Source organism: Melospiza georgiana, chromosome 25, assembly GCF_028018845.1.
Source record: "Melospiza georgiana isolate bMelGeo1 chromosome 25, bMelGeo1.pri, whole genome shotgun sequence".
NCBI lineage: Eukaryota > Metazoa > Chordata > Aves > Passeriformes > Passerellidae > Melospiza > Melospiza georgiana.
In genome coordinates this window covers 2545489-2572748 of record NC_080454.1, presented here as the reverse complement: position 1 = coordinate 2572748, position 27260 = coordinate 2545489, and the positions used below count along the sequence as shown (strand labels likewise).

General features: G+C 46.9%; 2 protein-coding genes and 1 pseudogene across 2 annotated transcripts in view; 2 read left to right on the top strand and 1 right to left on the bottom strand.

Annotated features, from left to right (window-relative positions):
- The window catches only part of LOC131093333 (zinc finger protein 850-like), a 628085-nt pseudogene that overhangs the window by 225827 nt on the left and 374998 nt on the right, over positions 1 to 27260 (top strand).
- Positions 1 to 27260, bottom strand: part of LOC131093446 (TOG array regulator of axonemal microtubules protein 2-like) — a 128814-nt gene that overhangs the window by 14865 nt on the left and 86689 nt on the right. The gene's annotated exons all lie outside the window — the stretch shown is intronic.
- Positions 3157 to 26650, top strand: LOC131093397 (serine/threonine-protein kinase PAK 3-like). Its single transcript, XM_058040550.1, has 11 exons — positions 3157 to 3370; positions 4303 to 4340; positions 4800 to 4931; positions 15341 to 15475; positions 15753 to 16085; positions 19943 to 20055; positions 20714 to 20831; positions 21675 to 21774; positions 22220 to 22416; positions 25097 to 25234; positions 26564 to 26650. The coding sequence occupies exons 1-11, from the start codon at positions 3157 to 3159 to the stop codon at positions 26648 to 26650; spliced, it is 1605 nt and encodes a 534-aa protein (XP_057896533.1).

The following is a 27260-nucleotide window of genomic DNA, read 5'->3' as shown; positions in this document are numbered from 1 at the left end:
TCTGAGCTGCAGCCAATGGGTGTCTTTTTGTCTCTCCATTTTTGTGGACACCCCTCCAGAGAAGTTGTGTTCAGCACAATGCAGAAGTAGGCACTTTTTATCCTAGAGTAGGGAAAGGAAACAATCTGTGGCAATGGTCATTTCTGCCAGAAAGTTTTTCCTGACGAAGAGACATGTAAAGCCTGTCATGCGCTTTGTCACATCTAAGAAAATTGCTCAGTACCATTTGCCAGCAGACAACGTGGCCTGGGGCTCCTCTGAGCCATCGTTCCTCTCCTTCACCGGCTCCCTGACAGATGGGCCTTCAGCCTTCTGGTTTTCCATCCCTTACAAAGACATAGAGAAACCTCATCAATCTTTAGAATATAAAGCAGGAAATTCCCTGTTTAAAACAGAAGTTAGAACCAGGATCACTGCTACCAAGGCTTATGGAAACATTTCCTAACTTACAGATGGAAACAGACCAGAGATTCAGTGATGCCAACTCTTTGTTTTCAATAGCCCAAGGCAGGTTATGGGTGCTACCACACTGAGCAGCAGTCCAAAATTCCAAATTCCTTAGTCTTGACCATAAATGGGAATAATGCAAACTGGTAGGCAACAAGTGCTTGGAAAGGAATCAACAGAAAAAATTGGACTCTTTTGGGGGTTGGCCCATTGTGTTGGAAGTCAATTTGGTTCAATGCTCACTCTTCCTGTGCCTGCACAAAGGCAGGCTCCCTTCTGAAATGTCGATTAAAAAAAAAAAAATCCTCTTCCAAACAAACAAAGGATTTTTCACTTGATGCTGCTGAATTTAATTTGAAATCAACAGGTTTATCCAAATCAAGTTATCCATAGGAATTAATTTGCTTAATGATCTACCTAAAAATGCCTCATTGTCTGATAAGTTTAGTAGAAATTTGCAAATTCAACAGTCCACAGATTTGAATTTCTTGTTTAGTGGCTATTCTGCAGGAAAGCTTTTACCGACTAATCAGTTTGGATGCAATTAAAATGCCAGTACATTTCATCTAGGCATTTTGGTATTAGAAAAAAACCATATGACTGCACAGCCTTTTAAAAAATATTTTAAAATAAATTTTCAAGTCAACAGTCTGAGTAGGACTCAGAATACAAACTCTACCAAGCTTCAACTCCATTGGAAGATTCCCTTGTCACCCTGTGAATCAACTCTACATTCAGAAGATTAAAAGTCCCCATTATGGTGGTTTTGGTATGGTTAGGAATTGGGGAAGGGTCTTCTTCCTTCTCAACTCCATGCTGCAGTGCCTTTGGGATGTGGCCTGCTGGCCGTTGTTTGTGCAGCCCTGGTGTTTCTCCATGGGGCAGAAAGTGCAATTGCATTTCCAGCCCAGAGCCCGTGAGGAGTGGGGCGTGCAGAGCTGTGCCAGACACAGGCCAGCAGCTGTGCCCCAGAGGGTTTTGGTTCCTGCCCAGGGCAGCTGGTGCCTCTCTGCCGTGAGTGCCTCCCTTGCCAGGTGCCCATGGACAGCAGGTGCAGGGTTCTGCACGGGGCATGGAACAGGGTGGGGATGTCTGCTGGCAACAGAGTGCAGCGGAGAGCAAACAGTCCAGGATGGTCCTGGAGTGTGTGACAGAGAACTCCTGCCACAGCTGGTGACTGAGCCAGCGAGGGAAGGCACTGCTGGGCCTGCTGTTTGTGAGGAGAGAAGGGCTGCTGGGTGACAGGAGGGCTGGAGGCGGCCCTGGGCTCAGGGATCACAAAATGCTTGTGTTTGATTCCCAGAGAAGGAACAGGAGACATTGGGGAAGAGTTGACCTGCAACAAATTGTGAATTTGTTAAGCTTTCCAGGCAGTGCTTGATTGTACCTTCCCTCACACCAGTGGTTGATGTGTGCAAGTGGATGTCTTAGCCTTGAGAATAAAGACAGTGAGCCTACTGAAGAGGTAGCTGCAATGCATTCAAGGAGAAGAAGGCTCCTAACCGTGGGAGGAGAATTTGAGGAATGGGATGTTCACCACATGGCCAGCAGAGACCCTCAAGAGACCCCTACTCTAAATGTCAGTAACTTTGGGGAAGTGATTTAAACATGTCAAATACTTTGTGAGAATGTTTAGCCTGCGAGTTTGAGCAAAGTAATGAATAAAAGTAATGAAAGTCATGTCTTAGTTCCATGGATAACAACACGTGGATGTGCATGTTTCAGGGCAGTGATTCTCAGGCACCCAGCGCTGAAATAAAGTAATGCCTCTTTTCTCACACTGAGCTGGCAGTGTGCATCGGCCCTGCTCGGTAACTTTCATTTTGGTCATTTCTATTGAAGCATAAAGAATGGTTGGAATGAAATCTTTTCCAGCTGTTTCCCTTTGGTTTACCTGTTTGAGGGTTAAAATTCTCTGCTGCAGGTGTGCTGGGTGTGTGCAGAGCAGTGCAGCCCCAGAAACCCCTTGACTTGCCCACAGGTTGTCATGCCTTGTTGCCAGGTGTGCCCAGCTGTGGCAGGAGAAGGAGCCCACAGCGCAGTGGGCACCGTGCCCTGCCCAGCCAGGGCTCTCTGGCACAGAGCAGCAGCAACACCAGCACCGTTCAACTCGCTCCTGCCTTGGCTCCCCCTGGCACACAGAAGCCTCTGGAAATCAGCACCGCCAGTGGCGTTCCCAGCTTGGAGCAGCTGCTGCTGGCGGGCAGATGCTGCCAGTTCGACTGCTGCCAAAGGGGAAGAAGGAGCAGAGGAAGAGCTGTACATACACAGCAGCCCTGGAAACATCCTGTAAACATGCAGATATATGGGGTGATTTGTTAGGAATTACTTCAGCTGCTATGCCAATAGTGCTTTCTCTCCTGGTTCTGTACAATGCTGTGGGCCATTTTCTTGGTCTGGTTTCCTTTTCTTGTGTCCCATCTGAGTGCTCAGTTGGGGTACAGGCTGTAGGTGCTTGGGGCACTTTTGGAGTTCCTCTTGGATCCCTGAACAACAGGGTTTGGCCCATGGGGGGAGTTTGTGCTGCTTTGTGTCAGAGGAGAACTTCCGAGGCCATTTTGTGTTTGCTGTAGGAAAGGCTGGTGATTGCTTTGCATAAATTCACAGACTAACATGCTTTGTGATGCTTTGCTTTGTCATACTTTGCTTTGTGATATCAGGGCATGGTTGCCACATCGTCGTGGTGACATCAGAAGGTTGCCTTGGTGCATGGAAGGCCTCAGTGCCAGAGCAGTCCTAGGGGTTGCTCAGATCAGGAGCATCCTCCTGATTGTGGCATTTGTCAGCGTGCAGCTGCACACTGACGGAGTCTTGGTTGGAGTAAACTTGAAGCACAGTGCTACCATGATTGAGCAACTTGCTGCTGCAGTTTGCACCATGTATGGCACTGTTTATTCCACCTATTTCATTACCAGCCTGGCAAGTAAGTAGAGGTTTCAACTCTATTTAGGCTAGGGTGTAACCTAGCCTGACATGCTTTTGCATGCCTTCTTGCTCTTTCTTAGTGACTGAGTTGATTTTGAAAGAGAAAGTGCATTAGGATGCCTCTGGTTTGGTAAAGCTCCTGTCAAGAGGTTCAGCTAAAAAGGGGGTGTCTGTAGCCACAGGGGCAGCATTTGCAAGGGAACCTGCAGGGCTCCATTCCCTCCACAGGAGAGTCTGTGGCAGCACAGTCTGTCATTTCCTCAGTTTGCTGGGACAAGCAGGACAACTTCCAAAATGCAGCCTGGGAGGCCTTCTCAGAAGGCCTTCTAAAGACTTTGTAGTTCTCCCCAGAACACAGGGAAAGCTTCTTTTATTCTAAATTTTGTAATGAAAGGATTTGACTGTCCGTTTTGACCCTTGACTGAGTGCTAAAAGAGTGATTCCCTTTGCAGTGAAGTGCAAATGCCAAAGCAGTGAGTGTCTGCTCCTGAGCCTGGAGCTGCTGCTGTGCTGTTTCACAATAGAACTGCCACAGCTCAGGGGGATTCGGGGCAAGGTTTTCTGGGTGACTGTTTTCAGCAACTTAATGGGAATTAGTGCATGCAACTTCTTTTTTTAAAAAAGTACCTGAAAGACAAGAGAACAAAAGCTGCTTTATCTGTTGGACAGAACAGAAGCATTGAGTGTTGAAGAACAATTTGCATTTTCTTGATCATGTTTGTATTCATTTACTGACTAGACAGGCCAAAGTGTAGGCACAACCAAGATTATTGTCCTGATCTCTTGCTGGCTGTGTGAAGGAACTATGTCATGTGGAGGGATGTTGATAAAGAAAAATACTCTCTGTTTGGGTTGACTTCTCTTCTGTGGGATTCAGCAGCCCAGGCAGTTTTCTCACAGCACTTGTTCATTTTCCCTTGCCCACTCCAGGTCACCTGAAGCGTGTATTCAGAGGTGCTGATCCTGAGGTGAGTGAGAAAGGAGCATTTCATGTTCCTGGTGCTTAGGAATTGTAGAGCAAGCTGTGAGCTTGGCCTGTGGCAGTAGAGTGTAGAGGGCCAGCTGGGCAGGCTGAAAGAAAATCCATTTCCATGTCTGCAGCAGCAATAACAAAGGCATCGCTGGTTATTTCCCAATTTTCCATTTCAGAACTTTCAAGGAATGAAAAGCTCATTTTGCAGAGAGAATGTTGCTTCTTGATAGTAGCCAGGGCAGAATGTCTAATTCAGAACTATTAGCAATTCTGTTGAATTAGCCCATTTAAATTTAGTTGCAGTGACTTAGAATCCCATTGTTACCAAAGTTTCTGATTTGTCCTTAGCAGAGCTGGTTGTAGAAATAGAGCTGAATAGCATAAAGTGCTGAATAGAAATAAGGTTATAAATTATAGGTAACTTTCTGTCCCTCACACTGCTGTCTGTCCACAGATCACAGAACCAACAGCAGTCTCTCCCCTGGCTCCCTCTGCTCATGGAGAGGAGGCCGAAGAGGAGGCAAATGAGGTGGATGAGCGCCAGCCTCCAGCTGTGCTCACAGCACAGCCTGAACATTCTGAGCCAGTAAGTGCCAGCTGTGTGTGCTGCTGTCTTTAGTGCAGGGCAGAGCTGCAAGTTTCTGACCAGCCAGCACTTGCTGTTGCTGGCTGAGGATGCTGAGTGCTGGAGTCCTGCCAGGACCCAGTGATTGCCCCCAGCCTGTGACAGCTGGACAATGGGCTTTGGTCTGTCACCTTTAGGCACCAGCTTCCTGGCATTTTGATAGGGGCCAGCCTGAAGCATGAAGGCTCCCTGTTCCCAGAGGAGGGAGCATGTCAGACACTGTGCTCAGCCTTGTTGGACACACAGGGGACACTGAGGCGTGGAGAGACCTGCCCCCCTGCACAGACTGGCCAAGTAGCTGCAGGCACAAAAAAATGTTGATCTGACCACACAAGTTCTTTCTGGTGCTTTGTCTCCACAAACTTCTTGGGTGTGCTTACTTGGGAGTATTTCAGAGACACACTGGGGATGTAGAGTTGCTGCCTGAAGTCAGGGATTTTGGTGCCTTTGTTGCCAGGTTGCTCTTTTGCCCCTTCAGGCAGAGCAGCCAGTAGCAGAGCAGATAGGTGCTCTGAGTCTGCCTGTTTCTTGGTCTTTGATAAGCTGCAAGGAGATGACTGTGTTGTCCATGAAGCTGGGGGGGGGCATTCTTGTCAGGCGTGGCAAAAGAAACAAAGGGAGTAGTTCTGAACCCTTCTTCTGAGGCAAAAACCAGACACTGCATGTGTCTGTCGATACCTTCTATTGTGTAGTATGCTTTGAAAACCACATTTGAAAACTGCATTGGAGCCTAGAGTGGGAGCAAAGCTGCAAGTCCTTGACTGCTGTCTTGTAATGCTAAACCCAGGATGTACACCTTGCAATGGTGCCTGCAGTATCTGAAGTGCAATGGGCACCTTTGTGGCTGGGGAGCTGCGTGGGCCCAAAGGACGCAGGGCTGGCGGCCGTGAGCAGCTGAAGATGAGGCAGCGTGGGGCCAGGGGGCCAAGAAGGCCAAGGGCACGGTGGCTGTGCCAGCAGCAGTGGGGCAGCAGGAGCAGGGCAGGGAGCGTGGCCCTGTGCTGGGCAGCGCTGCGGCCACAGCTGGAGTGCTGTGTGCAGCTGTGGGCCCTGGGAAGCAGAGAGTCATGGAGGGGCTGCAGCGTGGGCACAGAGGGACAGGGGAGCTGGGCAAGGGGTGCAGCACAAGGCCAGGGAGGAGGTGCTGAGGGAGCTTTAGCCTGGACAATGGGGGCTCATGAGGGACCTTCAGGCAGCCTGCCATTGATCCCTGCCTTGGATCCATAGAGCCAATGCTCAGCACGAGGGCTGTTTCCCTGCCAAACATCCCTTCACTGCATCCAAGTGCTTTAGACACTGGAGTAGGTGACACTTTCATATTTTGTTGATTTGTTTGTTTGCTAGAAGGAGAAGCCTTGTGCAATTTCTCCTTCTCCAGGGAGCAAGGGAGCTTTTTTCTCAATCTTTCCTGCCCTTTTACAGCACTGGCAGAAATTCTGCTAGAATTTTAGTGTTCAAGGAGTCAGTTCTGGATAATGCAGTATTTTTGCACAAGAACACATAGTTTGGGGCAGGGATGTTGGTGCAGAACGAGCTATTCTGGTGCCAGACCTGTTGCCCGATTGATAAATGACACAAAACTCAGATAAGTTTTGTGGGTGCTTTATTAAGGGCCCGGGGAACTGGGGGACTCACGTCCCAAAGTCCGAGCCCCCCAATTCACGTATGGGTGCTTCCCTCTTATACATGAGATTCACAACAAAGTCTCTAAGAAACAGTTTCTCCGTTCTCCTTGCCTGGTCACAGACTCCTTGTGATACATTCCTTGGTTCACAAACAAGATCATTAATCCTCTGCTTATCTTATTCTAAGAGCATTGTATGCTGCCTCTAGACAGGTTAGCATTCTTACTTTCTTGCACTAGTTTAATTATTTATTAAATCTCTAAGACTACCTGCTAAGTAACACACAAAACCCAACACACACTTTCAACGGCTACAAAACTACTTTTTAACAAACCAGTTCACACACAACTCACTATAATTAAATATTTTGCTAAATTTCATTTCTTTTCTAACATTTCCCCCCTTTTGAGCATCCTTCAGTCCTGCTGCAAGGATGCTCAATCAACAGTATTGACAGAAACATCTTCATAACGAGGTGGGGAGTGTTCTTCATTCTGCCGCCCGCGGGTCATCGCCTTCAGCAACTGGAGAGATCGCCTCTTTTCTTTTTCGATCACACTTAAGAGGCATCTATATACAATCCATATAGTCACTAAAAATACTAAAAACATTAGTACATACCGTATAGCAGACGTAATTTAGCCAGACAGGTGAAGCCCCAAAGAATCAAATACTGCTCCTATCTAATTATGCTGTGCTTCCCTTTCAATTTCCTTGGTTTTTATTTCTACTTCTGCCAGTTGAGAAATATCTTTCTCAACTTCAAGTGTAACATTTGGAATGTGTACACAGCAATGATCTATTCTCTTACTCAGGTAACTACAAACTCCATGTTCTTTTAATAGTAGCAAATCCAATGCCATTCTGTTTTGTAGGGTCATTCTTGATGTAGCTTGCAATTGCAAATTTAGATCTTTAAATCTCTTCTTAGTAGCTGCTGCCAACCTTTCTGTCTGTCCTAACAAATTGTTGAGCATTTCCTTGTTTCGATATGTCGCTACTGGAGGGAATAATGACTCTAATATCCATCTAAATTGCACTCTTGAGCCAGGTTCATGCCACTGCTCCTCTAGGGATTCTTCTCTCTTTCTGAGTCTTTTCCTTTGGATCAATCTATTCTGTTTCCAGTATGGACACAATGTGGGAACTCCTAGGGTGATTTGTGTTACTGATCCATCTAGAGGTAAATGTGTGGTCCACTGTCCGTGTCCCAACACCCAGACTAGATTTCCAGGGCTATGCACAGTAGTATAACTGCAATCTATAGGCCCATCCATGGACTCTCTGCTAACCGTGTGATCATACTCCCTACACTCGCATCCCCACTTTAATGCCATTTTCACCGGTACCAATCTGATTCGGTCTTCCGGTGTATCACATGTAAAAACCTCAGTAGAATTCCAATCCTCTTTCTGTGGTCTGAACTCTTGGGAAGATGTAGACGTGATAAGGGCCCTATAATGTGACTGATTCTTTACTCCTGACTATTGGATGCACCATTGTACCTCCCCAAGGTAATTATAGTGTTCCAAAACACTAGGTCCCCATAATGTCTTCTAACTATTCCAGGTGTCAAAATTCTGTGTGACATTCTGACAACTCATCTCATTTTGTTGGGATTTCGTTCTTATTCGTACTGTATTGCATGGCTCATCTATTGGGGTTGCAATTAAACACCTCTTGGTATTTTGAATCCAACCATAATGATTGGATTTCTTTTCACATTCCTCTCTGGTCATAGCCCGAATGGTCATACACAAATCCCTCTATACATCTACTGGTTGTGGAACTGACTGGCAGGACCATGAAACATTCTTGAATGTTTCAGGCATTTTGGTTACTGGTATTATTCTCCAGGGAATTGGTTCACCTGCAGCCTGTGGCAATGGCAGGCAAGCTGTTATTTTAGTCACATTCTGCATGATCTTAAAATCTCTGATTAATCTTACCACTAAATTTTCCTGCTCAGTATTTCGTTCTATTGTATCATTAACTTCCCGTCTACTCTTACCGTGTCTCTGTAAGGATAACATCATTCTGTCATGCCTCTACCATGCATTTCCTATTCTAGGATTAGTGACACTCGACCACTCACAACTTTTGCCTTCCTTTCTCCACCAATTGGTCCCGTCCTCTATTCTGTCCCAGGTCAGTTCCCTATTTTGCTTCCACCATTTGACCCAAAGGTTCCTTTGATATCTTGATCTTACTAGGAAGGAACAATTTATTCTGAGAGGTGGCCCATCTCACATGTCCACTGCCATTGATACTGGATTAACCTTTATGTTTTCAGCACGATCTCCTGTCCATGGCAAAACCCTCATACTCACTCTTTTGTAATCAAAACTATCCCGTATTTTGACTAAACATGTATATTCTCCTGTATCGTTTGTGGTTACCTTGGTAAGATTCAGTACCGTGTTTCCTTGTTTATTCTGATCCCAACCGACTCTTATCTTGCCTCGGCTTCTTTCAGCCTCCCGTTGCCATATTGCAATAACTTCACCGGCCTCAACTTTCTGGCTGTCAAAGATAACACAAGTTAATTGAACATCTATCTCTTCCATGACTGTAACCTTTGTTTCTTCAACCTGTACAAGAGTAGACCTTTGAACGGGTACTAGTCTCAAGATCACTAGCAGTAATATAATTAAGAAGGCGGCTTTGCGCGGAAGATCATCCGGGTTGGAGACACTATCTGGGTTTCCCACTGGAACGGTGCCTTCTTTACCCTGGTGTAATGGATCTAAGCATCTATCTCCTGGACCTTCACCACCGTGTAGGTCGTCATCATCACCTGGTGGGGTCTGCTCCATGATTCCCGTAGCGGATCCGTGATCCTCTTCTTGACGTACACCTGGTCCCCAGGCTGGATGTCGTGGACAGAATTCTCCAGCGTGAGCGGTCTATTCTGCTGTAACGTATTTCTTAAAGAATTCAAGATCTTATTAAGTGACATAACATACTCTGCAATCGCCTGGTCTCCACTCACATGTACCTCCCCTTTTAATACAGTTGCATGATATGGTTTGCCATATAATATCTCATATGGTCTTACACCTACCTTTTCCCTTGGTTTAATTTGAATCTTGAGTTGGGCCAAAGGCAAAGCTTGAGGCCAGTGCAGTTTAGCTTCCTGGCAAATCTTTTTGATTTGTCCTTTCAGGGTTTGATTCATCTTTTCCACCTGCCCACTAGACTGAGGTCTCCAGGGGGTATGCAAATTCTAGGTTATATCTAACATTAGTGCTAATTCCTGCACTACTCCGGCTATAAAATGTGGACCCCTATCTGATGACAATCCTAAAGGTACTCTAAATCTTGGTATTATTTCTTTTAACAAGGTTTTTACCACCTCTTTAGCCTGATTAGTTCTACATGGAAAAGCTTCCGGCCACCCTGAGAACGTACATACGTACACTAACAAGTATCTGTATCCCTGTGCCCTAGGCAATTCAGAAAAATCAACTTGCCAGTAATCTCCTGGTTGTGGCCCGACTTGCAACTTTCCCATTTGTATTTGTCTCCTAACTACTGGATTATTTTTCAAACATACTGGGCACATTGCATTAACTCTTTTTGCCATTGTTAACATCTGATTAGAGATTATCTCATTCTTCAAAAATTTTACCAATATTTCTGCTCCCCAATGACATTTATTATGTTCTGAGGCCAAAATAAATTTCATTATGCGGGTAGGTACCACTATTTGTCCCATTGGTGTAACGTACTACTCAAGTTGATTCTTCTGTGCTCCTAGCAAGTTTATTAGTTTTCCATCTTCTATTGAATATTTGGGCTCCTGATTCAGGTATGGGGTAGCCGGATTTGTTCTTACCGGTACCAATGCCATTTGAGTCCATACTTCCCGTGCCACTTGCCGAGCTGTAACATCAGCAAATTGATTTCCTCTGTAAATGTCTCTTTCCGCAGTCTGATGTCCTCTAACATGCATTACTGCAACTGCTTTGGGACTGTGTACCGCATCTAGTAGCTGTAGCACTTTTTCCCGGTGCTTGATATTGGTTCCCTGTGAATTCAAAAGCCCCCTTTCCTTCCATAACGCCCCATGTACATGAACCACACTAAAGGCATATTTAGAATCTGTCCAGATATTAACCTTTTTGTCCTTGCTCAAATACAGGGCTCTGGTGAGTCCAATCACCTCTGCCTTCTGGGCCGAAGTTCCAGGTAACAAAGCCTTTGCTTCTATTACCCGATCCAATGTTACCACTGCATACCCGGCATAGCGAGTCCCATTCTCGACTCAAAACTGGATTCATCAGTGTATAGTTCCCATTCAGGTTCTTCCAATGGTTCATCTTTTAGGTCGGGTCTGCTGGCATATACTTGTTCAATTACCTCTATGCAATCATGCACCAGTCCCCCAGCTTCCTGGTCACTGCGTAAAAACTCTGCTGGATTAACATGATTAGTAGTCCTTATTTCAATATCATCCTGTTCTCTCAGGATGGCCTGGTATTGCAACATTCGACTGGATGATAGCCAGTGACCCCCCTTTTGCTCCAAAACGGCTATGACCATATGGGGAACAAACACTTTCATTTTTGCCCCCAAAGTCAATTTCCGGGCCTCTTGAATAAGAATTATTGTTGCCGCCACGGCTCGTAAACACGAGGGCCACCCGGAACTTACCGAATCCAGTTGTTTAGAGAAGTATTTCACTGGCCTCTTCTAGGATCCCACCTTCTGGGTGAGGACCCCCAATGCCAGTTTTTGCCTCTCATTCACGTACAACTGGAATTCCTTGGTCACGTCAGGGAGTCCTAGGGCTGGGGCCTCCTTTAGTGCCTGCTTCAATTCCTGGAAGGCCTTCTTTTGCTGTGTCGTCCACTCTAACCGATGCTGCTTCAAGGCCTCATATAGTGGCTTGGCTAGGAGACCGAAATTCATGATCCACAGTCGACACTATCCTACCATTCTTAGAAAAGATCTCAATTCCTGATGGTTACGAGGCAAAGGAACAGCACATATTGCTTCTATTCGGTTTACTCCTAAACGTCTCTGCCCTTGTGTGATCTCACAACCGAGGTAAATAACGCTATTTTTGACCAACTAAGCTTTTTCCTTAGAAACTCGATACCCTGCTTGGCCAAGCATGTTGAGTAATTTAATTGTTAATTCTACGCACATTTCTCTTTCCTTAGTAGCTAGAAAAATGTCGTCCACGTACTGCAGGACTACATACAAGGATGGGATATTGTTACTTGGGTTATCTTCCATTCTTCCAGCTCTTTGGCCAGTTGGTTTCCAAAAATAGTAGGGGAGCATTTAAATCTTTGTGGGAGTCTGGTCCACATAAGCTGCTTCTTTCTCCCAAAATCAGAACTCTCCCACTCAAAGGTAAAATATTTCCTACTCTCTACTGCCAGTGGGATTCCCTGTTGTTGTATACCTTCCACGCTACCTCCAGCATTTTATCTAAACTTCTAGTATCCTCTCCTTCCAGCTTTTGTAACTTTTTCCTAATATCCTCTTGTGATTGATAAACAACAATGCCAATTGAAGTTTTCCTGATTGATCCTCTACATCTAAATTAGTAAACTTCTGAGCCATGTCTTTTAATCGTTCTTAAAAGGCAGAGGGAGACTCATTCTTGTCCTGCTTGACCAAATACAACTTAGACCAGTTCATAGTCTTAGGTATTCCTGTCTTAATTCCTTCCACCAACAATTCCTGATATCGTTTTACAGCCCTTATTCCTCCCGTAGAGTTTGGGTCTCACCTAGGTTCTTCACTTGGTATCAATTCATCAACTGTCTCATTTAGTTGTCTCTACCGAATTTCCTCACGAGCCTTTTCTCTAGTGGCTCTAATAACCATTTCCTTTTCCGTGGAATCCATTATAGTATCTAATAATACCTGTAAATCATTCCAGTCCGGATTCTGAGTATTTATTACCATTTTAACCACTCTTGCCACCCTTTCAGGATCCTCCCGATAACTCCCCGCTGATTGCTTCCATATTACCAAATCTTTGGGGGAGAAAGGCACCTTTATAAGTATCCTTTCTCACTGTGGTCCCACAGCTTCCCTCAACGGCGCAATTAAATGTGGCCCCTTCTGCCCCTTCCTTCCCTTGCGAGTCCGCCCTGCTAACGGAGTTCTTTTAACACTCTCATTCTTTTCACCATCACCACCATCACTATCACTCTCCCTAGATCCCATTTTTATAGCTATATCCGCAGGGGGAGCAGGGGGCACATTAGGAGCAACTGGAACCCGTGGAAGTGCTATACAATAAGACAAATCTTCTTCGATTGAAGGATACAAATTACGCTCCTTTCTTTCTTTACATCCCACACACTCCCTTTCATCATTCACTTCTAAAACCAAAATACCACATTCCTTTTGCCATTCCTCTTTCCGATATAAAACGAAAAACAAATCTAAATATGGTATTTCATCCCATTTCTCATTCCTCCTTAAAAATTGCATCAAAGATTCCATTATCCCCAATTCTAGTGTACCATTCACCAGCCATCCCACTTCCCCAATCTCATATTCAGGCCACCAATGATTACAATAATCTATCATTTTACTTTTATCCAATTCTTGATAATACCCTTCACTTTTCCACCGTTTCAATATGCAACCTAATGGTGTATTTCCAGGTATTTTACCATTGGCTTGCACTAAGGTTTTAAAAGTTTTAAAAGACATCATATTACAACCTTTAATTCCACTATTAATCCCAATAAACCAATATACCTTAAACCAATATACCTTCTCGCCGTCCTTCCCTAAAACAAACAGGAGGCGAGTTCCGGTCCTGCGTCCTTAGATGTCTTATGGCTGGAGCCTAGGCTTTTTTACCAACCACCAAATCCAAATCCAATTATCACCTTTTTTTCTAATATAAAGCACCTTCGGGCTTACCTTAATGCAGTTTGTCCAACAGGCGCGGGGGGTCGGGCACGACCGATGACTCCCCGAGAAGTGCTCGGTGCCGGCTTGGAGTGGATCGGGACGCGAACCGCCCCAGCAGCCCTCGGAGTCCTGCCACGGTCGCCAGAAAACTGTTGCCCGATTGATCAATGACACAAAACTCGGATAAGTTTTGTGGGTGCTTTATTAAGGGCCCGGGGAACTGGGGGACTCACGTCCCAAAGTCCGAGCCCCCCAATTCACGTATGGATGCTTCCCTCTTATACATGAGATTCACAACAAAGTCTCCAAGAAACAGTTTCCCCGTTCCCCTTGCCTGGTCACAGACCCCTTGTGATACATTCCTTGGTTCACAAACAAGATCATTAATCCTCTGCTTATCTTATTCTAAGAGCATTGTATGCTGCCTCTAGACAGGTTAGCATTCTTACTTTCTTGCACTAGTTTAATTATTTATTAAATCTCTAAGACTACCTGCTAAGTAACACACAAAACCCAACACACACTTTCAACGGCTACAAAACTACTTTTTAACAAACCAGTTCACACACAACTCACTATAATTAAATATTTTGCTAAATTTCATTTCTTTTCCAACAGACCAGCCAGTAGGGCTTGCCCATCATTTTCAAGTTAACAGCTCCCTTGTCTTTTGGCAGCCCAGGCAATCAGTGTGTGTTGTGTTTGGGAACTGAGTAGGAAATCAATGCCCTTGCATTCCAGCTGGTGCTCAGAGATTAGAGGAGCTGGAGGGGCTGGGCTGCATTTCTGATTCCAGCCACTTTAGCACCATCAGTGTGGGCGAGTCCAAGCAAAGAACTTGCCCGAGCACAGAGGCACAAAGAGTGCAGTTCCCAGTGCAATGCTCTGGGTCTGGTTGCATTCCATAGGGACCCACACGCTCCAGATTCCCCAAGAGTGTGGGTTACTGAAGCAACAGGAGAGCAAATTCAGGATGGCTGCTGATCAGGGCACTGCTACCGAGTGCTGATGTGTGTAGCGACAGAAAGGACAGGATTGATTCCGGGTGACCCCCACGTGGGGAATAATGTGCTTTGGCTCTATGATTTAGAAGGTTAAAAAAATGCTTTCTTAAGCTATGTTATATTACACTAGTACTATATTAAAACTATACTAAAGAGATACTTCACTAAAAAGCTACTAAAGAAAAACTCGTGACTGTCTCCAGGCAGCCTTTTATCTAATTAGCTAATCAATCTAAACAACTATCACTAAAATCCAACTAACAAATCACTTTCAGAAAACAATCACTAAAACACATTCTTCATGTACTAAAAAACAAGAACAGCCAGTAGAGATTAGAATTGTTTTCTCTTCTTCTCTAAGTTTCTCACTACCTTCCCTTAAAAAAAACCTAGGAGAGAGAATTATATCTGTCTCCATTCAAAGAATGTAAATACCACAGTACAGTAAAGAGAGATTATAAAAGTGAGATCTGTCTGTCTATCTATCTATCTATTTAAATCTTCCTGACTGCTCCAAAGCAGTGGAAGATGCAAAGCTCACCTAAAGGCATCCCTTCAGGAGAGACAAACAGAACACGGCAGAAGCAGAGGGAGGCCCTCACCAGACCCTTGAGAAATGCCACCCCTTCCCTGTCAGCTGCCTGAGAGGCTGCTGGAGCTTCAGTCCCAGATGGCCCCTGATTGTAGGGCCAGGGTCACTTTGGAAGCTGTGCCTCCCCTCGGGCAGAGAACGATCCAGGAGAGCAGCAGCACAGTGCTTTGGGAACGTGTGAGCCCAGCAGCCTGTGAGTCTTGGCCCACAAAGGGCGTATGGGAAGCTGAAACCCATCTTCTCTTGCTTTCTGTGCAGGTGCTTCTAGAGAAAGAGCAGGAGCACACTGCCTCATCTGAGCTGCCATGCCAGACTCAGGGAGAGCTGTTCGCAGCCCGAGAGCAGGAAGAGCAGCTCAGGCAGCAGGTGGAAGAGCCACAGGAGAATGGCCAGGTAAGCCTGAGTGGCCAGGGCACAGAGGGAAGGGCAGGGAGAGGGGCATAAACCAGAGCTCTTGGGACTGAGGAGGCCAGGAGTCCCACAGGCAATGGAAGCACAGAGCCTTGCAATCTGCAGAGATCAGCCCTGGGACAGGATGGTTACAGCGGAAGCAGAGCTGGGTAGGGAAGCAGAAAGAAGGGGCTGAATAAATGTGATTTTGAGGCTAAAAGAGGGAAAAGCTGAGCCTGATGGCAGCTCTCAGTCACTTGCTCTGCTTTTGTGTGTACAGAACATCAAGGCAGAGCCACAAGCAGAGCTGCCTGAAGGTCAGAGTGCCATCATGGCAGTGAAGAGGAGGAATGAAGACATCCAAGAGGAGAAGAATCTCCCTAGGCACAGGGGTAATCAAAAACAGGTGAATGAAGGAATGGCAGCCACTCCACTCATGAGAGAGAATCCTTTCCATTGTTGTTTACAGAAAATTGATAAACAGATGCAGGCACAGCTGCAGGAAACTGAGGCTAGGACCAAGGCAAGGAAGAAGAGGCCAGACGAAAAAATTAAAATTATCAAAGAGAAAATGAATTGCCTCCTTCAGGAGCAAAAGGCTCTAGAAAAGCAAGTGAGGGAAATAGCAATCAGCACTGCAGTCACCCAAGGGTGGTTTCTGCCCTCCTTGCCTTTCCAGTGCAGAGCAGCAGGGGTGGGTGATGCCTCTGAGTGCCATCCTGATGAGGCCTCTGTCAGAGCTGCTCTCAAGGACACTTCCTGCTCTGCTGGATCTCAGCTGATGCTCTAGACAGTGGCATTACTCCCTTGGCCATTTAGCCAGCAGTCATCCGAATGAACTCCTGCTGGCTTCTTCCAGGTGGCCTTGTTTCTTGAGGTGTTTTTGCAGGCAAACATGGTCACTCACATAGATTTGGAATACGAGCTACAAGCTGTCTGTATCCCTTGCAGATCTGCTCCTGTCCTTTACTTTCTTCCCAGTCAATGTCTCCTGGCTGACGGGGACAAGCTGTAGTCTCTGACTGCTTTGTTCTGTTTGACTTAAGGTGGAAGTGTCACCATCCTACCTGGCAGCCTGCAGAGAGTTCCAGAAAATGACAGGCAACCAAGAGCCCCGAGGCTGGCATGAGGCCCAGGAACTGACCCACCCAGAGATGCTGCAGGATAAGCACGTCCCGAGGAAGGTGCAGGAAAAGAGAATTTCATGGCAGGAGGTAGAACATTAGAATGAGGAGCTGCAAATGTATCTGCAGACCTAGGAGGGGGAAAGGAGTCTTTGGGAGGAAATGGAGCGGTCGTTGCTGCAGTCATCCTTTAGAACAAGAAACTGGCTATTAACTCGAGTAAAAGCAGCCTTTAGTTTTGACCATTTGGTTTCACAAGGGGACATCCAAAGCAATCCAGTTGAGGAGCTCTGCATGTGGCTGACAGCAGCTTCCTAAGGGCTTGCATTTCAAATGGCAATCTCTCTTGCATTTCAGGGCAATCTCTGCCACACCTTCCTGACATCAACTCAATTCTTGTCTCAGATCTACACCGATTCTGACACTGAAGCTGCAGCAGAAGCAGCAGCGCTGTCCCAAGGAACCTGTGCTCTCCAGCTGAAGAAATGGAGCCTGAGCCCTTGGTTCACCTGCCGTGCTGACCCAGCTGCTGCTCAGTGACAGGAGATGGTGAGTGACTCCCTGGAGCAGCAGAGTACATCTGGTATCTTTCTTATCTGAGGGACAGTGTGTTGTGTGCATGTGTCAGCATAGCTGTACCAAAGGTTCTCCTCAGTTTAGTGTCACAGAAGTGCTGGCAGTGCTCCGAGGCAGCAAGAGAGAGCTCTGGGTGTTCCTGCTGCCTCTGAGGGCAGCTTAGACTGGCTGGAGTTTGCCTGGGCTTCCCTCTCTGCCAAAGGTAGAAGCAGGGATTGTTCCTGGATCAGCAGAAGGCTGTGACTGCTTGAGTCCTAGCCACTGGCAGAAGTCCTGCTGAGATCAGTCTCTAGGAGAACACATCAAGCCCTTTGTGATTCTGCAGCACAACCCAATGAATCTGCTTCTTGCCTTGAACAGCTGCCAGTGCTGTGTTCTCAGATAAGATCTGGTAGGGTTGAGAAGAGAGCCCAGTGGATTCTGTGTCTACCATCACCTGTTGGGACAAAAAGGGCTCCGATCTGCGCCTCAGTGTGGCTGATCTCAAAGCACATCCTGTTGTGTCCTGAATGGGGGCAACAGCTTGTCCGGGGCTCAGGCTGACTCTGGCTTCTTCCCATCAGTGCCGGTCAGTGCTCATGCTTGGGCTTTGCCAGCCTTGTTGTGGTCGCTGCCCTGCCCCTGAGGGCTGTGGGAATGCAGAGGCTGGAGCCTTCCTTAGCTGGGAGGGTCCCGCTGCTGCCCGGCTGCTGCAGCGCAGAGCTGCCTGAGGCAGCAGCCCCTGCTCTGGGCCGGCTTCTGCCTCGCACGGCCTGGACTCACAAGAGGGTCAGCATCTCCTCTGGGCAGCTCTCTGTGTCACAGGGACGCCTGAGGAGCACTGCTGTCCTCTGTGCCCGCTGTGCTGAGTTGAAAAGATGGGGACGTGTGCGGTGCCGAGAGGGCGAGTGCAATGGGAGCGACTGATCTGCGCTGTCAGGGTGAAGAGAAGCGGCGCGGTTCTTCACATGGGGCACGGGCAAGGGCATCTTTGGGCTCAGCCTGCTCATAAAGGGTGAGGGTCCTGATGCTGAAAGCCCCGTGGGGATAGGTTCTAGCATGAGCTGCTCTGGTTTACAAACACAGAGGCATTCTTCTGGCAAACTGCTGCAAGGTGGAAAAGATGGGAACACTTGGCAATATTCCTCCTGTTCTGAACTTGGCATCTGTTCAGAGGAATTGATTCTAGATGTCCTGGTGCACTTAATCTTAGCAAGTAGGAAACCTTTTATAAATCTCACAGTGTTTATTCCCAAGAAAACAAAGGCACTGTTAGTTCCAGCACTCCTAAATGTTTCTAGATGACAAACTTACTTGCCTTGGTAGGTATTCTCTTCTGGTCTCAGTCTCCTCTGAATGTATCTCCCTGTGCTTCCCTGTGTGCCTGCTGTCAAGAGGTCTCTCACTTAAAAGGATGCTGGAAATCAGTCTCTGTGCCAGCCACTTGTGCTGGGGGCCTGCTGTTCTTTTCTTGGTGTTCCAGTTCCTGTTCCTGTTGTTGTTAGCCAGCTGTCCACCAAGGGAGGGCTCAGAGCTCCAGACAGTGGGGCTGCCTTTTGTATCTCCTAGAAGGTGAGATCTCTGCTTTGAAGTGAACATCTTGCATTTTGTTTCCCTCAGGGAGAATGGTGAAGATGGAAAATCCTATTCTAAAATACATTGAACTGGAAAATATTGGCAGTGGGTGAGTCCAAGCAATGTTAATTTTACAAAACTATTCATCAGATGTTTTGCTGGCGGAATAGGTATCAAGTGTGAAGTCAGACAAGCTGCAAATGTGTTCAGGCACTGGGCTTAGATTTTCAATGCTGATCAGAATTTCTCAGTGTGCTCAGAAGGCATTGTCAAACACATCTCATTGCTTCCAGTGTCCTGCAGATCTGCGGTATTTACAGCACAGATCACCTGTGTGGGCTGGCTTTCACTGCAAGATCTAAATGGCTTCTCCTCTCTCTGCTTCTGTTTTGTTTCTAGGACTTTTGGAGACGTTTATAGAGCGCTCGACACTGCCACAGGAGGAGAGGTAAATGTGAACAGCCCCTGCAGACTCTGCTGCACTTGAGGGCTTTCCCCTCTGGTGTGAGCTGTGGCTGGAGCTTTGGGCAGAGCTGTGCTGAAAAGGCACAAGAAGCACAGACTGGTGCCAGCCCACAGAACACATCTGGGACTTTGTCCTCCTCAGCTGCCGGAAGGAAGGCACGGAGGGCAGCGGTTCCTTTCAGAGAAGGACGCGCTCACTCGCTCTCCATTGCTAAAACAAAGGCGCTACCTTCGAGCACCTCACTGTTCTTTGGGGCTACAGCTTCAGAGTCTTGAATTCTCATTTCTGGCTGCCAGCAAATCCATCTGAAAGTTACTGGTAGTTCCTTAGCCACCTGCAGTGCTGCACTTGGGAACTGCACATAGGGAGAGATCAGCAAGGCGTCCCTGAAAGCCCTAAGCCCTGCCCATAGCCCAAGATGTATCCACAGATTATTAAGGCATGGATTACTTCTTCTGAGTCCCAAACAAAGCAGCAGAGAGTGTGGTCAGAGGTTTGTGGGTGATAACTGAGACATTGCTGTTACCAAGTGGTCAAGGCAAAATGTCAGTGGCCCCACGTGTCCTGTAACTGGCTCCAAAGGGAGCAGAGAAATGGGCTGTTGGAATGTCAGTTCCTGATTACTGCAGTGCCTAATCACAAGGCAGTTTGGCACAGCTCAGCTGTGTCATTGCAAAATCACTCGCTCCACGTGCCTTGTGGTCTCATGCCACCAACGTCTCAAGTTACTGATTTTCAATGTCGTTTTAGGTGGCCATCAAGAAAATACAGCTTCAAGGACTGAGGAAGAAGGAACTAAAAGTCAACAAACTCATGGTCGTGAAGGTGAACAGGAATCCCAACCTGGTCAACTGTTTAGACAGGTGAGTTGTGCTTTTGTCCCATGAATGTTTGTTTGCATGTTGCAAACATGCAAGGTAAAATCCCACTTTGGTCACTGGCAGAAAATAGAGCTGTAATTATTGGCTAATTATTATTGCTCTTTTCATCTCCAGTGGATGGGAAGAGATTGCATTTTGTCTGCATTAGTCTTCGCTGGCACATGGTATTTGAAAATTGTTCAAAAACCCAGATGAGTTGTGTCTTACTAAATCAATGATCTCTACATTCACAGCCACCACTTTGTTTTGGAGCTTGATTTTATTCAAGTGTCTTCTTACGTCCAGGTAAACTAACAAGGATTTCCCTTGGATTGTTGCCACTGTTTTCCATTGCTATGCATGCCAGGAAGACTAGGTGCTTTTTTTCCAGAAACACCATGTATGACAGGTTTTTTTTATCTGGGCTGTTACTAAACTGCACATTTTGCTTGCTGCCCATCTAAGACATCTCCTTTTTTGCAGCTGCGCCTTTCTCCTTGAGACTGCACAGATGGCAAACAATGCACAGCCAAGAGGGAATGTCTCTTCCTTTATTTTGTCTTTGTCTCAAAGGGACCTGAAAAGAAGAACCAACCTGTCTTTTCCAAACAGCAACTTAGCCATGTACATTCATCTCCATGCCCTTGTTTCCCTCTTTCAGCTACCTTGTGGGTGAGGAACTGTCCCTGGTTATGGAGTACATGGATGGAGGTGTCCTGAGCGACATCATCAGCCAGACCTGCCTGTCTGAAGATGAGATGGCAGCCATCAGTCGGGAGGTCAGCAATCCCATCTGTGTTTCCAAGGGCTTGGGCAGGATTGTCTGGGAAACAGGGCCTCAGAGCTGGAGTGATTTCCTGTGCCAAGCTTTGTTTCTGTGTTGCTGGTATGCTATGGGCAAGTAAAAGCATCTCAAGTGAAAGGCCTGCCAGTGCCCCTGTACTCACTGTACTCAGTGCCAGTACTCTTATCTCCTGCTGTTGTATTCTCACTCTGTCTCTTGTATTTGTATTTGCTGTTCTCCACCTTGCCTCTCTAAATGTTTGCCTGGAGTCTGTCTTCACTGCATTCCTTGCCTGTAAAAGGAAAGGTGCTGGTGGCAGGATTTGAAATGACCAGAAAAGAAAAAATACTCATTTCTCAGAGTCCTCAGCTGAAAAGGATAGAAGTGCAGCCAAAATGCTCTTTGCTTCCAAAAGTGACTGGTGTGATACTTCCAAGCCTGTGCTGAGGCCAGCAAGAAAATCCTTGTCATGCAGCCTCCCACCCAAAAGTGATCCACTAAACACCAAAGGGAGGGACTTTTCCTTTCCAAACCCCTCCTTTGTCCTCTGCATGGAAAAAGCAGGTCCACTGCAGCAGGAGTCGTCCTGGCTGGTTTGCAGGCAACAGTCTGCAACAGCAGGTGCTGTTGCTCTTTCAAAAGCTGACGTGCCTTTTCTCAGAAAGGTCCTGCTCTGCAGGTGTTGGAGCAGCAAGCTCTTCCTCTCAGTGGCCATTACTGTTCTGCCCTTACTCCCCATTCCCCTGGAGAGGGAATCTTTTAGATTCTTTGTCTCCTTTCTTGTGTGATGAAATCACATCACTCATTTTTGCCCTCCTCTTTCTGTTTTCTCGCTCAGTGCCTGCAAGGACTGGATTTTCTTCATTCAAACCATGTCATCCACCAAGATGTGAAGAGCAGCAACATCCTTCTCAGAACTGACGGTTCTGTCAAGCTGGGTCAGTATATTCTTGGTCAGGTGCAGCGTTCAAGGGATGTGGGTGTGGGGCTGCTTGGCGTGACTGCCAGCTCCCCAAAAATGGTGCTGGTGGCAGTGCAGGGACCCCTGCTGCAAGCTGAGGGCACAATTGCAACGTGCACAGAGGTAGAAGGAACCACAAGCAGTCAAGAGTGGCCTTGCTCTGTGTGTGTCCCTTCTAGACAGAGGGATCTACAATCTAAAGCTTTAGGGGAATGAAGTCCACTGCTGTGAGCAGCATTAAGAAACCTGGGTTTTTTTGGAAGTGGCCAATTCCATACTCCCTTGGCTAAAGCCCCAAGGAAATCGAGTGTGGACAGTTCTCCAGGAGATCCAGCAGCACATTCTTAGCCTGAGAGTGGGGAATTCTTTTGCTTGGTTTCCTAATTGGAGCTGGCTTTCACGGTTTGTTTTTTTCTCCACAGCTGACTTTGGCCTCTTTGCTCAGCTCAGCCCTGAGCAGGGCAGACGGAGCTCCGTGGCCGGCGCTGCTGGCTGGCTGGCGCCTGAAGTGGTGACAGGTCAACCATGTGGCCCCAAAGTGGACATATGGTCTTTGGGAATCGTGGGCATCGAAATAGTGGAACGAGAAGTTCCTTCCTGGAATGCAACTCCTGTCTTGGTAAGGTGCAAATACTCACTGATCCCAAGGTCTTTCTCAGCTGTCCCATGTTCTGTGTGACATTGGACAAAATCCCATTGCCATCTGCTGGTTCCACTTCCACCAAGGTCTCCTTCTAAAAATGCCCCTGCAACACATCAGCATCTGCTGTAGCTTTGGTTGTATCAGAAAGGGAAGTGGCAGTTCAGAAACCTAACCAGTTCAGAAACCTGCCATTTTGGCCTCCAGCCGTGCCTTACATTTCCCACTTGTTTTTTGAACAATGTCGGAACTCTGTTTCTGAAGGACAAGAATTTTTCAGTGGAGAGGGGAGACATGTGATAAATATCCTGAGAAATAGAGGTTAGACCTTCCCAGTTTCAATTTTATAGAAAACATAAGAAAAAAAGGAAAAAGAAAAGTAAACAAAAAAGGAAAAGAGAAAAAAACCTACTACCAAAGCAATGCCCAAGCAGTTCTGCTTGCTTTTTCATTTTTTAAATGCAGCTCTTCTCTTCCATTCTGTAGCATCTTTTCCAAATCCTGTGGTTGTTGAAACTTTCAGGCTTTCAAGTCGTCTGTACATTGTTCAGTCACGTGTGTGGGTGGCCTGGATAAGTTTTGGATGTGTTTTTCTCCAACTGCAGTTAGAATTGTTTGCCAAACCCTTGGCTGTTTCTTGGTACTTTGACAAGTTGATGATGCAGGCAGGTGCCTGGGCTGGGATCCAGCGTGGGCAGTTGACACCGGTGCTGTGTTTCTTTACCATAGGAGCAGGGCCATCCCTGGCCTGCACTGTTATAATGACAGGGAGAGCTCCAGCTCCCCACCATGGCCAGTGGCTGAGCTCAGCGGAGAGTCAGGATAAAACCCTCTTTGTCACCTCTGGTGATGTGGGAAAAGGACAGAAAGCCGCATAAATTATTTGTACACAAGGGGAGTGCATTGCCATTTCTGGCTTTGAAATTCTCCTTTGGGTTAAAGAGGATAATAGCAAAGTCTCTTTGGTCACCATCTATTTCAGTGCCATGAGCACAGAGTTATCATGACAGTGGTGGGCATTTTTATGGAGACTCCAAGGCCTCTTGCCATTGTTATTTTTGTCTATTTGAGATGGATTCTGCAAGTTGAGGTTTGAATAGTTCCAAGTTGGTGTCTTATGTTTCTAAATACCATCTTGCAAAAGCAGAATGAGCTCTCTCCCCCTGACTTGTCAGCATGTTAGAGCTTGGTTCCACATGAACCACGCTGGATAAGGATCAGCTGATGTCTTGCCAATCTACACTGTAATTCCTTGGCCTGAAGAGTATCAGAAAGACCTGCTGAGCTCCATGGACACTGTCAGCTGCATGGAAGTGAGCATCCTTGGCCTTGCTGAAGAAACTGGAGCTCAGCTTAGGTTAGATGCTCTTGAGCAGGAGAAAGGCTGGAATCCTCAGGTGTTTCCAGAGGCCTGCGTGCCCAGAGGGACTGAGTTCTGGGGAGCAGCTGGATGTTTCTGCACATCATGGAAGGGGATTGCCAGACAGCTCAAGCCTCACCACAGGCAAACATTACCCAGCTCTTCTCAGGCAACATTTGCTTTGGGTTTCAAGTTGTTCCCACTTGTCTGTCTGTGAAGATGCCCCTAAAACCAGAAGGCAAGCCTCTCAGAACTGGTGTTCCATTTCCAGAAATGAAGAAACGAAGCCCAAACACAAGAAAGTTGCTAAGGCACTGGTTTTTAGAGAGGAACTTAACCCCCTGTGCAGTTTCTTCTCACTGGGAAACGTGCCTGAAACCTGGGCATGAGGGTGTAAAGGCCACAGAGTCTCTTCTGCTTCTTGTGCAGTGCTGCTGAAACACTCAGTGACCGTGTTTCTCTCCCAGCCCAAGTCACGTTCTGCCCGTCACCAAGCCAGAGCCTGGTGATGTGGAGAGCCTGCCAAAACCTCCCATTTGTTTCCTGGCACTTTCTGGGATGGGCCTACCATTCATGCATTGACTCGAGTAGCCAAATGAGTAGAGGGTGACCGTAGGGATGGAACCTCTCCTTCTGATTTGACCATGAAAGGTTTTCCTTTTCCATGTAAGGAAAGCAGAAATTTTCAGACTGCTGAGAAACAGAGCTGCAGGTGGCTCCTGTGTGTCCAAGCAGGCGTTTTCATCCCAGTACATTTGTGCATGGATCATAATGTGTCTGTGTTGAAGATGAGATTCCAAAGATTTGTTTCCTTACCTGAGGAATACCTGGTGGATTTCCTTTCTTTCCCTCCAATTCCCATTCTTTTCAAGAACAAAGCAAAAAGCTTGATTAGGTTTGTTTTGTGGCAGCGGTGCTTAAGGGACCAAGAAGCACTGCAGAAATACTTTCCATGTACTAACCCTTGGATACAGTAGAGTCAGTATAGCAAAGTCCTTCTTCCAAAAAGCCTCTCAAGCTGGTATGAATCGTCAGGGAAGGAAATGTGCTTGTGCTGATGTAGTTCCCACTAATTAGGTCAGTCAATGTAATCAGCTGCCAAGGCAAGATCTGTGAGATGTTGGAGAGGCTGTGGCTGCATCAGGGTTTGGGTTTTTCGGTTGGTAAAGGAAAGCCATCTCTGGGTCTGTGCCAGGGCAGAAACTGCCACTGCAGAGTGGAGCTTAATCAATGGGATCTGGGAGAGCAGTGACAGATGGGAAAGAAGCAGGTGGAGCCTGGTGTCTCCTTTTTCCCCAGCCCCAACTCCTGATAGCCACAGGAGGAAGACAAAAGCTGCAGCAGCCCAACCTATTTTCATCTTGCCTGCGTGACTTCCTGAGCTGCTGCCTGCAGAGAGACGAGGTGCGGCGCTGGTCTGCCAAGGAGCTCCTGCAGGTAAAATGTGAAGGGGCTGCAGGTGAAACAGGCTCTGAGGGATGGGCTCCTCCTCCACTCAAGTCCAAGGCAGCAGATGAGCCCCCTTCCTCCTCACCTCCACTCTTGGTGCTCTTCAAATGAAAACAGTGAGGAATCCTAGACTGGGCTGGGCTGGCAGGGCCCTGCAAATGTCCTCTGGTGCAAGTGTCCTGCAATGAGCAGGGACATCTTTAAAGACATCAAGTTTCTCAGAGCCCTTTCCCACTGGAGCCGGAATGGTTGCAGGGATGGGGCACCTACAAGCTCTTGGGGCAAGCTGTGCCAGGGTCACACCATGCTCCGAGTAAACAAGTTCTGATTAGATCCTATTTGTGTTAAAAAATATTCACCCACATCCTATTGTAACTGGCCCTGTTTAAAAAGATGTCCTCCACTTTCCTCAAAGCCACTCTGAAGTTTTGGAAAGTGGCAATAAAGTCTCCCTGGGGCCTGTTCTTGACAAAACTGAGCAACCCCACCTCTCTCTGCATTTCCTGAATCAGAGAGGTCCTCTGGCTATTTCTGTCACCTTCTTTTGTAATTTGGTGGGGTGTTCAGTTTTATGTAATGGCAAAAGAATTGAAGTAGAGCAATGTGGGTTCAGAGACGTGAAATGGTGGTGGAGGAACCCAAGGAAGCCAGTCACAGCTGAGCAGTCAGAGATTTGGCTGTGGGCAGGAGGGGCTGTGGGGGGCTCACTCTGAGGGGCCCCGGTTTGTGCCCCCCAGCCCACCCTCAGAGGTTTCTGCCACACAAACAGGGACAGCTGGGAGGGACTTGTCCCAGCCCCATCTGCTGCCTGGCACGCTCAAGCAGACAGGAACTGTGCCAGGGTTACTGCCAGGTTGTGTGGCAGAGAGGGAACTGCAGGGCCCAGTGCCACTGGGCTGGCCCTGCTGGGAAGGAAGGAGCCATCCAGCACACGAGGGGCAGGGCATGGAAAGGTAGACACTGCTTTCTGTCCCTGTGGGAATCAGCACAGTGCCTGTCTTTCAAAGAGAGGGACCAATGAGAGGCTTTAGAGTTTCCTGAAAAGAAGAAACTCCAAGGACAGAAAGCACCATTTCTAGACCACTGGCAGGGCTAAAATCTCAGCAAGATGAAGACACCTGTATAAATGGATGAGTGGGATTCTGGGCCAGGTTTGCCTGTGATGGCAAAGTCTGCACATAAAGATGGAGGTGTAGACAGTCCCATTGTTCCTCTTCCTGCATCCTTCTAGGAGCAGGAGGAATCCTGTGAAGCACTGAGCTTGGAAAGTCATGGTTCATTGTTTTTTGTTGATCTGTTTTTTTTCCCTTTGGGCAGCATCCATTTGTAAGATTTGCTGAGCCTGCGTCCAGCCTGGTGCCACTGATTGTTTCAGTGAAGAAGAGGAAGGAGACAAGAATGTGATAATCACATCAGGACCATTTATTCCTCAATCAGTTTAGAGTAGGATTGTAGGTTAGGATTAGGATTAGGATTAGGATTAGGATTAGGATTAGGATTAGATTAAGGATAAGGATAAGGATAAGGATAAGGATAAGGATAAGGATAAGGATAAGGATAAGGATAAGGATAAGGATAAAGATAAGGATAAGGATAAGGATAAGGATAAGGATAAGGATAAGGATAAGGATAAGGATAAGGATAAGGATAAGGATTAGGGTTAAGGTAAGGGTTAAGGTAAGGGTTAGGGTTAGAGTAGGATTGTCTAATAGGACTGCAGAGTAGGATTGAAAATCAATAAAGTTTCTGAAACCACACCTCACCTTGAAGATTCCCTTCCTTCTCACTCTGCGAATAAACTCGAGAATTCCTTCTGAATTGTCTGTTGTTTCTTAAAGGTGGAAAGAGAAACAGTGTCTTTGGCATGGTGTGAAAGTGGGGAAGGATGTTCTTCATTCATCCTCTCCAGACCACACTGCCTTTGGAATATGGCCCACTGGTCTGTTTTTGGCCATCTTTGGTACTTCTATTTTAGGCAGAAAGGGCAATGGCATTTAAAGGCAAAAGCACAGGA

Coding starts and splice junctions, on each gene's coding strand:
- LOC131093397 (XM_058040550.1), top strand. CDS start 3,157: ATGGAAGGCCTCAGTGCCAGAGCAGTCCTAGGGGTTGCTCAGATCAGG. Junction 4,341..4,799: donor TCAGAGGTGCTGATCCTGAG/GTGAGTGAGAAA, acceptor GTCTGTCCACAG/ATCACAGAACCAACAGCAGT. Junction 20,832..21,674: donor TGGCAGCCATCAGTCGGGAG/GTCAGCAATCCC, acceptor TTTCTCGCTCAG/TGCCTGCAAGGACTGGATTT.